The sequence below is a fragment of the Enoplosus armatus genome, chromosome 4 (assembly GCF_043641665.1).
Source record: "Enoplosus armatus isolate fEnoArm2 chromosome 4, fEnoArm2.hap1, whole genome shotgun sequence".
Classification (NCBI taxonomy): domain Eukaryota; kingdom Metazoa; phylum Chordata; class Actinopteri; order Centrarchiformes; family Enoplosidae; genus Enoplosus; species Enoplosus armatus.
The window spans coordinates 11712707-11725546 of record NC_092183.1 but is presented as its reverse complement, the minus strand read 5'-3'; the positions used below and the strand labels follow the sequence as shown (position 1 = coordinate 11725546).

At 38.7% G+C, this 12840-nt stretch overlaps 1 protein-coding gene across 1 annotated transcript in view; it reads left to right on the top strand.

Annotated features, from left to right (window-relative positions):
* Positions 1–12840, top strand: part of grid2 (glutamate receptor, ionotropic, delta 2) — a 441727-nt gene that overhangs the window by 71400 nt on the left and 357487 nt on the right. Inside the window, exon 2 of the mRNA XM_070904482.1 lies at positions 1314–1469. Coding sequence (XP_070760583.1) covers positions 1314–1469 — 156 coding nt within the window. The remainder of the gene's footprint in view (positions 1–1313; positions 1470–12840) is intronic.

Here is a 12840-nt window from a genome sequence, read left to right as displayed (position 1 = left end):
TTTTGATGAAGATGCATTTAGCATAAGGTTCCTAACGGCCTTCAAAAAGCGGTTGGGTTTGAATTTGGTGTGTGTGTGTGTGTGTGTGTGTGTGTGTGTGTAAAGGCTGTATTGAAATCCCTTCAGAAGTTAAATTTGATCAACAGTTCATTTGAAATAGGACAGAGCTGAAGTATGATTCAGGGTTTTAAGATTAATGCTGTGCACGAGTTCTTCTGTGTCAGTTAAATGTATTGTTTAAACTCTTTAATTACATTATATTAACCTACACAGGGCAGGAGCTACACATTCGTTCAATTAATTAACTGGGTTTCTCAGACACATCCCTGGAATGAGAGTACCAGTCTTATCACATTAGAGTGATATATACTTTTTTTTAGAATTATTTTATCCAAAGTACTGCACTCTGCACTACCAAGACAGCATATTATCTTCAGTAAGTTTGGCCTCTGTGGGAATTCAGGACATAAACCTATTATTATTTATAGTATTAGCAACAGAATCTACTCATTGGACTATACAAGACCAAATAACAGCAACAGTGGTACAAAACAGCCTTCAGCCAATGTAGCCTGTCTGGTTATTAATGGAATTTGCAACCTGTGTCTCGAACACACACACACACACACACACACACACACACACTTGCACTATATAATATGAGGCTTATTTTCTGGTCAGTGAAATACAGTTAGGAGTGCTTCACTGCGCTGGCTTTACACAATTAGTAGCCCAATGGATTCAGGGGATAAACTGGGATGAAATGAAAGGCTAAAAAGGAAGAAAGAGAGAAATATATAACACATGGTTAATTGTGTGTAACAGACCAAAGCAAGACCAAATCTCTACCAGCCAGTCATCGCCACATGCTGCCTCATTCGCCTGTCTCAGCAACGCTGCAGGTCGACATTTATTTTATGACTAATTTAGTATTGACTAGTGGGAACTTTATCTGCCACTACAGATACTGACGCTCACCAGTCTTTTCTTCCTCCGTTTCCCTTTGTGCAGCGACCATTTTGGCTGAGTCAGTGTGCCCTTGGGCAGTATTTGACCTTAGAATGAACAATGTTGTCGACCCATCTCACCCTCACTCTGTCCAGATACTTGAAGTCCACAGTTCTTTGGAGAGCACATCGTAGGAGGTTATTAAAAGTTGACCCTGAGAGCTCACCTTTGTGGGCTGCATATGTCTGGGTTTCTAGCCTCTGTATCACCATATTTCTGTCTCCAACCTTTTTTTCCATTGCAGAAGTCCTCTAGTACTGAGTAATAGTTTCCTCTTTCCTTTCTGCTTCCTTCCTTATCAATAGGCGCCATCTTCGACGAGTCAGCACGGAAAGACGACGAGGTGTTTCGCCTTGCTGTGGCAGATCTCAATTTGAACAACGAGATCTTGGAGACAGAGAAGATCACCATCTCTGTGGAATTCGTAGATGGGAACAACCCCTTCCAGGCTGTGCAAGAAGGTAGGATGATAATGTTACATTGTCTTGGAGTTTTAACATACAGGTGTGCGTCTGGGAGCAGCCTAGCAGTTGCATCAGTTTCAAAGTCAAATTTCAAATTCAAAGCTCTTTTTGTGTTGACATAATCAAAAAGAGGACATGAATGTGCGTCTGGGCAGGTTTCCTTTTTGCCACACAAATGTTCTTTGGCAGACCAAAATGAAAAGGCTTGTTTCATAGTTTACCAATTTCACTTTTGCTGAAACATGCAACAATTTTTTTTCAAATCTTGTGTAAGCACTGCTCTGTAATTTGTCAGCCATTCCAACAGTTCCTGAACAGTTCTTTATACTTACAATTGATCCAATGCAAACATTGAATGTAATGTGTATGATATACAGTCCACCTAAAGAAAATATTGATTTTAGTATGAGTGCACAACTTAAATCTCAGTAGCATAACACTCTTTTGTGGTCCTGCATGTTTTCTTTTGTTGACCTCCTCAATAAATTGAGAACACTGAGGCACAGGAAATGAATTCATGTAAAAACACAACATCAAAAAGTTGGCACAAAATCAGCCTCTGTCTTTAATGTTCCCTAGGTTTTCATGCATGGCTTGCATGTCCTCTGAATTGACCCGCATCACACAGTCAGCTGAGGATGGGGCAGTGTTTTATTTATTTCCTCTTCCCTTTTTGCTTTGGTTTATATTGATGTTGTCAGTCAGTTTATTACATGCAAATGTAGTTTGGACAATAAATTGACTCTGGAATGTTGATACATGGTAGTCAAACAGTGGATACACTCGTCTACATAACTCATTTTCATCCATGTGTACATAGATTTGGATATGCATACACGCCTGTTAAAGAGTTATATAATGTTGCCGCTGTTTCCCAACCACAATCAACAGACTTGATTCTAAATTGAGCATTTCATTTGAAAGAATCCTGTGTAAGCTTTATGGGGTCAATAATCTTTTAATAATGCTCTAGTACAACACATGCCTTTTTAAATTTGATATCATAATCTGACTAATTCATCAAAAAGACCCTCAGGTGTAGAAGTGCAGAAGCAGACAGTATACACACATTGTTACACAGATTTAATGAATGAGGTCAGGATTCAATGTACTATAAGAGCCTAGTACTTGTAGTTAATGTTTTGTCTGTTCACAAACTTGAAAGTGAACACATTTGTCAGATACATTTATCAAATTTTTGTTTACAGATTTACAGTACGTACCCATCATCTCCCTGCATTAACATCAGCAAATGTAATACAAAATGTAACTGCAAATTATGCAGTTTGGTTTGTTGCTGTTGAAGTTTATTTCCAACATCTTATAGACATACAGATTCTAAAGAAAGTCATTTAAAAACAGAACTATACTGTCACATATTTTATGACTACTGCCACTTCATAGTATCATAAAACAAATGAGATGTAAAAGTATTTTTTTGTAGATGTTATACTGTCAACTTTCTGTTCAATGTTTTCAGTCATGAAAGCAGCTTTTATTTGTTAGTGTGTTTGCTCTCTACAGGACTGTTGAGCTGCTAGCAGCAGTCTTACTTGCCATCAACACCGTTATCTGTGTGCAGGTTAAATGTGGCATTACAGGACTTATGATTATGTCATTAAAATAGGCAGAAATATAGGGATAAGTGTGTGTGGGTGGTACTGGGTAGCACTGTGGCATTACAGTGATCTGGTTTTCAGTGTTGTAGAGCAGGCACAAACACATACAGCAAAAATAACATCATACAACTTGGACAAAAGTAGTCATACACAAAATATATGTACACACAGAGGCACTAGCACACACAACAACACACAAACAAAAGCTTGTGTTTTAATTTAAGAATTAATGTCGGAATCAACTTTAGAAGGAATTATATTTGTAGTGAAAAATCATTGTGAAGTTTTTTGATGGTCAAAGATTAATTGTGGGCAACACAAGTACTCACTTCTACTGTACATCTGATGGCCAAGCAACTTTCAATTGCACATTCACTTTATCTCTGTAACCATTTTAATCCTGAATTGCTGCAAATTATATCTTGGAATGAATCACGTAATTGATGCATTAATGCAAGTAGTAGTATTACAAGTAGGAATGAGCTCATTGGTTCAACAATCAGGCTGTCTGGGTCAGATACAACTGCTGCCCATATGGACTGGTACCCATAATCACAGAAACATATTGCATTGAGTACAAGCTCCTTATGGAGAAGCTCATATGTAGGCACAAATTAAAATGGGATGATAAACATTCATTGCCCAAGTGTGTGTGTGTGTGTGTGTGTGTGTGTGTGAGTGTTTATGACTGGCTGGCTGCCTTTTGGAATCATTGAGCGAATTAATTTAGAATGAAAAGGGAATTAACCAAAATACAGAAGTAATGAGCTGAGGCACATACAGTTCTTACTTATTGGTGTGATACAGCTGCACATTGTTCATGTGCTTTTTGTTTATTCTCTTCCTCTGATACTCGTACTCCTTTTAAAATTATTTTAAAGGGAAACAAAAACATCAGTAAGAGCAGCTTGCATTCAGATTTAAATATGTTTTATTTATCTATTCTTTACTGTGGCGTAATGTAGACATATCAAGCTTTTCCTGCACACTATAAGCATGACCTTTCTTGTTTACGACAGTGAAACATGATTTGGCACCAGATTAAATCAACCAGACAAGCAAAGTACTATACCTACACCCTTTGATTCATTTAAACGTATCAAAAATCTTTTTAAAGCCTATTTCCAAGACGTAAATATGGTCGTAATAAGCTGCTTGCTCAGACACCCGATACGGCCGTATTTATGTAGAGGGCGGTTTGTTTTTGCACTGCAGTATTTGAAACTTATAATTAATCATATATCGTTCTTACCTCTCGGCAGAATTGTCTTATTGACTTCAGATAAACCAAAACCAATTGATTTAAAGAGGCAACAGGAAAAAAACATGAAAAAACTTAGTATCCCTTCAATGATTTAATTAACTGATAATCAAATTCAAAGGCCTCATTATCAACACCCGTGCACACACTGAAATAAACACACACAAGGAAATATTACATTAGCCTTGGCAGAGAGAGTGAAGGAGAGAGTAGAGAGAATACATCTGTGAGCATTTTTGCATTTCAGTCAAACAGGCATCAGGCTGCATGCCTGTAGCAAACAATGGCAGCCAATTCTTAAGTGTATCTCTTTTTCCAAGATTAGCTCAGAGGACCTTGTGTGGATGAATTGTATGTGTATGTGTGTTTGCGTACCTCTAAGAGCCTTTTTAAAGCAGTTGCTTTGATATAAGGACTCTGCAATGTTGCTTGGTAGTCAGGCTGTAATTCTTTGAAGTCCCGACCTGAGTAGTTCTGTTATCTGGGCTCTGTGTGCACATAGGCTAAATGTCTGTGTTTGTTTCTTCCTTCTTTATTTCGAGGACAGTGAGCAGCTTGCATCTCAAGTGTCTTGTTTAGAATATCAACACTGTGCGAAATAAAGACAGTGAGTAGAGTGATGTGACAGCACAGCAGGAGGCAGCATTTGAACGCTTGCTCTTTGACCAAGCAGACTGAGCCAACAGCATATTCCTGAATCCTGCAGTGTGTGTTCTTTTCTGTCTTTCTCTGGTCCTTACATTTTTGTGTATTTTAAGTTGTCTTTTGTGCTGGAATTATTCTGTAACTTCTTGTTTTAAACTTTTCCAGGGAATGCTTTTTTGCTGATTGTGCACATTCTTTTTCAGCAATCTCATACATCACATTCATAAATATAGACACAGTTACAAGGAGCTGCCAGGTACACCACTGTCTAGTGCTGTTAGAAAGCTCATAAGGAGAATCTGAGTTAGTTTCTCAAGAGCATACAGTATCTTTTGACAGTACAGGCTTTAGTAAGGGCTGATGAAATGCCACTAATACATTTTTTGCTTTGGACTTCAACCAGCTTCAGGCCTCCAAATCCCTCAGTCTGTTGACTGGTCTGTCCAAATTTGTGGGAGGGTCAATGAATACTTCCCTGTCTTCCTGTCTGCCTGGTACTGAACAGACCGCCTGACTGATTTAGCTGCCAGTCTGCCTGCCGGTCTTTCTGTTTGCCCGTCTGTTTGTGTAGTTAGCTGGCTGCTGAATTGATTGCCTGTCTCCCTATCTGCCTGTCTATCTGGGTATTTGTCTAACTAACTGCTAACTTGGCTGGCAAATCAATTGTCTTTCTCTCATGTATTATGGTTTCAGTTGCTTTGCTTGGTTTTTAAGCAGAAACAAAAGACAACTGGTTACATCAATTTAAAAGATTTAAATATTTTTACATTTTAAGTGCTATTAAGCCGCACATCCTTTATATTAGGCAGGTAATTAAACTCTCTGACCTGACAAGGTCACTGACACATTCTCAAAATGTCCTAAATTTGCCTTCGTGCATGTGTTTGTTGAACCACAGCAAGTAGTTATAAATTATGAAATAATAACAGATGTTACAGTTACCTTTCACTTGCTGCTAATTCTGCTAACATGCAACTGCAGTGTAGATAGAAAAATCATAAATATCCTGGCACTTTAGTTCAGTAAAGGATTGCTATTGCTAATTATTTGTAAATGGTGAGAACCTGCTGTGGTCGATAATGTGATTAATAGCAGCATGAACCGCATGTCCTTTCTAAGGGCTATATTTACCTACATGAAAGCGTAAAGGGATAATTTGCGCCTTGTCTTTCATTCAGTTTGTGCTGGCAATCTGTGCTTAAGTAGTACCAGATTTGCTAAGATAGAAGCTAATTATGCAATCAGCATTTGGGATTTGGGTCTCCTAGACACATTCTGCGTTCTGTGAGCTCAGTAGGTGCAGTTCAGAGGTGGGATTAGTGGGAGATCACCAAGGAAAAAAAAAAAAAATCATAATGTAATAATACTTAAATACAATGAGCAGGTCCAGCAGAAGCTCAGAGTGGAGGGTGGAGTGTGTGTGTCTACATATATATATTCATTCAAGTTTAACAAGCACAACACTGCCACTCCCCATCCCTCCTGTATTTGGTGCTATAAAAATGGGTTCACCAGATTTTTTTGTGTTACTCTTACACATTGAAATGTCTGCAGAATAAAAGTTGATTAACTTTCTTTTTCTCACCATAACCTTACTTATTAGAAACACCTGCACTTTTTGAGCATGATCTTCAGAGGTGCAGGATTTTCCACACAAAACTGACTCTCACAAATTCTGTGAACCTCAGTAACCATGTCATTTACTCTCAATATTTGCGTGACTTCCCTTGAAATTAATGATTTATGTCTGGTTCTTGTTGTTATCGAACATAGAAGAAATTGTAGCAGAGTTCACTTTCTGACTCACTTTTGGATATGATACATAGGGAAATGTGGCTCAGTGGCAGAAATGAATATATACATGATTATTATAGGATAATGTCTAGTCCAATTGTGAGGACAATAATTCAAACAGTATGCCAAGTTAGAGAGTATGCACATCTGTCTCCTGCCTGCATCTCTGCATCACTACATTAGAACTGCCCTCTGTTTTCTACAAAAAATCCTCTTATCCATGAAGCAATAGAACCATTATACTGAAATGAGAAATAAAAAATGGCACATCACAAAAACCATATCTCTAACAATGCAGACCACATTACGATAGAGCCATCCAACTAGATTTTAAATAGAATAATCTATTTAAATACTTTATCCAAATGATTTGCTGTGTTCTCTGCCCTGAGGGTTGTGTGTGTGTGTGTGTGTGTGTAAAGGGGCTTGGATTAAATCACCCTCTCCCTCCCTTTCTTCCTCCTGCATGGTGCTTAATTGTGGATCTGCTCCTGTCACTTATATTCACATTTCACTCTCTACACCCTATCCCCTCATATCCATAGTAACCGGGATAGGCACTACTTAGGGAATGGGTGGAGTTGTGTGTGTGTCCGTATGCATGTCAGTGTGTGCCCGTTCATGTCTCCATCGATTAAAGCAACGAGAATCACCTAATTGGATAACAGTCTATGGGAAGGTGGGGGGCGAGGAAAAGGGGAGCAGGAGGAGACCACAGGAGGGAGGGAACTCAATAGTTGTCTCAGCTTATTTTTCATCTCAGTTTAGTCCTGACACACAGGGCACACAACCACATGTATGTACACACTGCCACCCACACACACACACACACACACACACACACACACACACAGATTAAAAAGAAATCCCCTCACACCTTCGCTAGGTGTGCAGCCTAAGAACGACATAGTCTTGACAGAGCCTGCCAGCATCTGTGACTGCCTGTTAGTTCCTGTAAATGGAAAGTGGGAGTCCCCATCAAAATGAGAAGCAGTTTAATTTTACTATTATTTAATGGACTAAAGAAATAATCTCAAGGATAGCAGGCACATGAATGACTAATCTAAGAATATGATTCATTCTCTTAATGATCATACCCACGCATAGTATATCGTGTGGACAGCTGCAAAATTCAGCACTTAATCCAGAGCAAAAATCATCCCAAATCATGGGGAAATAATGCTACCAATTTCATTCATTGAAAGTAATTGTTAGTTGCAGCTCCACAGCAAAGCTTTGATCATTTGTTTACACGTTATTTTGATTATTGTCTCCTTGAAATGTCATATTTGTACATGCACTGTAAATGGCAGATGAGAAGATTCAGCAACATGGACAGCACCAAAGATCACACAGAGGCAGAGAGGCTCACCTTGGACTTTAAAATATAAATAAAATGACAATAATAAAATTTGCTTTTAAGCAATGAATGGTGAGAGACACTATTACATGGCCTTCCTGAAACCTTACGTTTTCATTTACCAGCCTTTACCATTTCCGAGGACATGACTACCTTTACTGAAAGGCATTACACACCAGAAGTGCTCCGCTACATGTGTCAGTGTTACTACACATGTAGCAATTCAGTGAACACTACAGGATTTGTGGTGACATTGGGCAGGCTTTGTAAGTGCTGCTTTTGTAGAATATTGATTGCTGTGATACTTTTTAGACAGAGTTGAGAAAACACACATGGGATACTGTGGTGTTTGTCAGAGGATGGCAAGAGGCATGTGGGCTGCTAACCTTTTCCATTTGCAACAAAACTAAAACAGTAAACACAAACAAGGAAATGTTTTTATTACTTGACTTTCTCAAAATATTTGCTCGCATTAATGCGATACAAAAGATTTTTGTGAAAATTCTTCAGTAGCTGTGAAGATTAATTATAAGGGCTGCTAATTCAAAATGGGATGTGTATAAAAGTTCCATCTTCTTAAGTTCTTAATTAAAGTTTCAATGGATTAGAGTGACTGAAATATATATTTAGAAGATTTGTCATCTTTTCAATTGATCTGTCCTGACAGAGTGGAACTCTCTGTGGTTCACAGGAACGATGTGGTATAGTGCTAAAGTCAGCATGAAGCAAATGCCTTAAGGGTGTGAGAAACACTTGACTGCATGAGTGTGATGAGATTAACTAAATCAGACCTTGTCATGTTGATGAATACACTGTGATAATGTACACACATGAACAAGAAGCAAAACTTAATACTAAAAGGGCAGCGCGTCTCTCACTCTCTCAGCCCTCGTCTATTTTGGCAGCAGGGACTTCAGTCAGAATGCAAACAAATGGAGGACTTGATTTCTGTAATGAAGGCATTTAGATTTTCTCAGAATATTGCAACGTTGGATGGTCTTCCATGTTCATAAAACATTAATGTGCCGTTTAAAAGATTTAGAAGACCCCCTCCTTCATGCACTGGATTGGAGACATGCATAGCACTGAACATTACTGGCATAGAATTTGATTTACTGCATAGAGCAACAGCAGATTGTAGCATTAAATTTCTGTTTGAGGCAATTGTTTACGTTGTTTTAAATCTCAAGTTACAGTTGGACATTATGTGGCCGGAGAACTTCCATTGTCCTTGAGGTGGTGTAAGTGTGTGTGCTTCTTTAATGATTACTGAAGGGTTTGTGGATGATGAACAACCTACAGGCTGTTGAAAATAGAAACCTCTAGAATTTTATACAGGCCTGATAGAGTTCTTTCTTTTTCCCGTTTTCCTCTTTCACTGTTGAATGCTACTGGTTAAAAACATGACTTGTGATTAAAAGCTTTAAGCTCCATTAAATATTTTTTGCCAGTAGGGGGCAGAACGTTTCCAAATCTCACAGAAAATAATTTTCAGTTCATCATGGCTAATGTGAAAATAAGCCTTTAGCTTGCCAGATGCTTACCTGTATTTATCAGCCACTGTTTATTTTAGCTCTCTGCTGTTTCATGCTTTCATACAGCTTAACGTGGCTAAAAGCTGCACAGAGCTATGGAGTTGTTGATACTCAGCGGTTCAGCAGTAGGAGTAGGATTTAATATTAGTATCAACTACCGTTTAATGCGAGTTAAAAAATACCTTGATACAATGATACATTCTATTCACAATCAATCTCCTTTGATTAGTTGTAATGCTTGACTTTGTAATGCTTGACTTCTCCTATTATATTCCACCAAATCCTTATTTGAAAAAAATGCAGTATTTTCCCCGATGAATCTGTGGGCTCTATTATGAATGTTTCTTCAGCGTTATTTCATTTACTTTTGATTAACACAACAAGGTTCAGTGTCCTCCGATGACGTCACTCAGAGGACACATTAAAACTTGTTAACTGTAGGAAATGAAATTGTGCCGGACTGTTTACTGGTTCTGGTTATGTGTATGAGGAGGGAATTAAGTCAATAAAGTGGGAAGACAAAGAAGAGCAAAAGAGTCCCTCCTGTTTTCACTTGTGCTGTTCACATCTAAAAAGCTCAACTTAAAATAAATGACCTCCTCAATTATGAAATGAATGAAGCGTTGTTTTCTTATTTATGTAAGTTTTTGGTTCATTTGTGGAAAGTGTTTTTGTGTTTACTTTCAGGTTTGCAAAGCAGTTCAGCCTCTGAATATACTTCAAGCACTCTGAACACAAAATAAAACATCTGTCACATTTTTAGCTACATTGTGGTTTCCTCAGGCTTTCCCCATCTGATTGGACTCTTATAGCTCCGGTATTCTTTTTATTGTGTAGTCCGTTTCCTGACGGTGACTGAAAGCTTGTGAGTCGCTTGTGTAACATGAGGCCCTTTACCCAGAGTAGAACACTCAAGAGGCGTTGGGAAATGGCTGGTAAATGAAAGAGGCAGGCTGTGACTTTGTCTTGACAGCAGATTTAAATCTTCATCTGTGGTAGCATTTTAAAACAAGGGTTCATTTTATGTTCAAACACAAAAACATCTCAATCTCATTACTGTCAACCAACTTGTTTATTTATTTTTTGTTTTACATCAGCCTTCATCTGCTAATCAACATCATGCAGTGTCACACAACTGCACCTTGCTGCATTTGTATACTGACTTCCCGTTATTACCTGTATCTAAAAAAACAACACAACCATCCTTTAGGTCATTGGGCTCTCCTTCCTCTCTGCCTCTTGACCCTCCTCATTTTCTGTTTCTCCACACTATAATATGACACATACAAAGTAGACTTGCACTGAATTAAGCTACCATGGAAACCAGGACCAATATCATTTAGTCTTATGCCCTGTTCTTCTTGCCTCCCGTCCATGTTTCTGTCTGTTCTCCGCATCTTTGTGTCTGCATTCTCTGATGTGAATGCTCAGAACAGTCTTGTTTGCTGCCATAGAGACCAAAGACATCTCATTTTCTACGGCCATTCCATCACTCAGAGCCTGGAAACCCTCCTCCTGCTGCCATCCTGCCTTAATTTGTCCATTTATCTGCCTAACAAACAACTGTCAAACAAACACAAATACATATAAATACTGAGCAAACGTGGCTTCCTTGATGCATTGACATTTCTCTGCTCATCATTCTCTCCTAGATTTATCCTTCCTCCTCTCTGCAATAGTCATGGCTAAATTGCAAAGATGTTAACCTCTCTTCGTTCTTCCAGCTTTATACATTTCCATCCATTTTCCCCCCTTCTCTCTTTTCCACTTCCTCTTTTTCGATCTCAATCTGTCATCTTAATTCAGTGATAAATTGCAACAATCCAATTAACCTCCCTACTAATCGTAGGAGGTGTTGCTTGGGGGATGCAAGAGGGGTGTATCCATGGCAACACTGACATTTTACAAGAGGCAATATGATGCTTTTTTGTGTGTGCATGTGTGTGTGATGGAGTCCAGCAGCTGACAGCTGGGGACAAACCAGATCCAACCAGACTTTTGGGACTTTGAATAATGTGTGTTTGTGTGTCCGTGCACGAGAAAGTGTCATTTGAATAGGTCAGAAGTGCATCTCTATTGAAAGGTTTCCTTCCTGCCCATACTGAGCATTGACCAGTGCACACTCTCTCTCCCTCTTTCTGTCTCTCTGTCTTTGTGTCCGTCTGTATGGCTGCTTGACAGCCAGCTTCCCCTCTCTAAATACACAAAGAGAGTCTTTCACTGCAGATGGAAAAGGATCACCGTGAAATTATTTTTGTTATGGCTCCTCCTTTAAAGCAGTACTGACCTTCAACTGAAAACTACATTTCATTTTTTTGTAATGAATCTTTGCCCTCAAGGCTCCACATGAAATACTTCCTTTAAATTCACATTCAAAAATTGTTGTACCAGGTGAGAAAGCACATAGACCTCCTAGAGTGACATCATTCTTTCCCTCCTCCCTTCAGCTCTGACAGAGATGATGTTGATGCCTGGACATATTGCACTGTGACATGGATATGGATAACCCCACATTGGGAGGCTGATAGCTATATCAGCTATATACTGTACACGCACGAGTATAGCAACAACAGTCCCTGGCGTTGCTGTCAGATGTCATTGTTTCAACTACTTGCTGTGTTAAAGTGTTGAACACAATTCATTGAAATTACAATAAGAGGTACTAGCAAATCAGAGAATGCAGTCGTCTGTTTGTAACTTTGGCAGCATTGCTATTATTTCACTACTTGTACATGGTTGCATTATGTAAATCCTGCTGATATCTGTCTTCATATTACTGCATCTTGTCACAACAACATTGAGCAATACAACAAATCAAACTGTTTAATGGATTTTCCTCATGTTGATCTGGAAACAGTCTACCTCACTCTGCTATTTGTAACTGCATGATGACAGCTTCACATGTATAGTTACTGAATTAGTAAATAACAGTTTTATGTATGTATATTTAACACTTAAATTCTGCCGTTTGGTAGCCTGCCTCTTTAATTGTTTCTATTTGACTACATATAAAGCACAGCTCTAACTTCATAACAACATAACGGCTCAGTGGTGTATTGCACACTGTGCAGCAAACCATATTACATCTGACGACTCATCTTGGCTCTGCGAGAGTATTACATGATCTCAAGTGGTGTTTGATTTAGCTTGACAG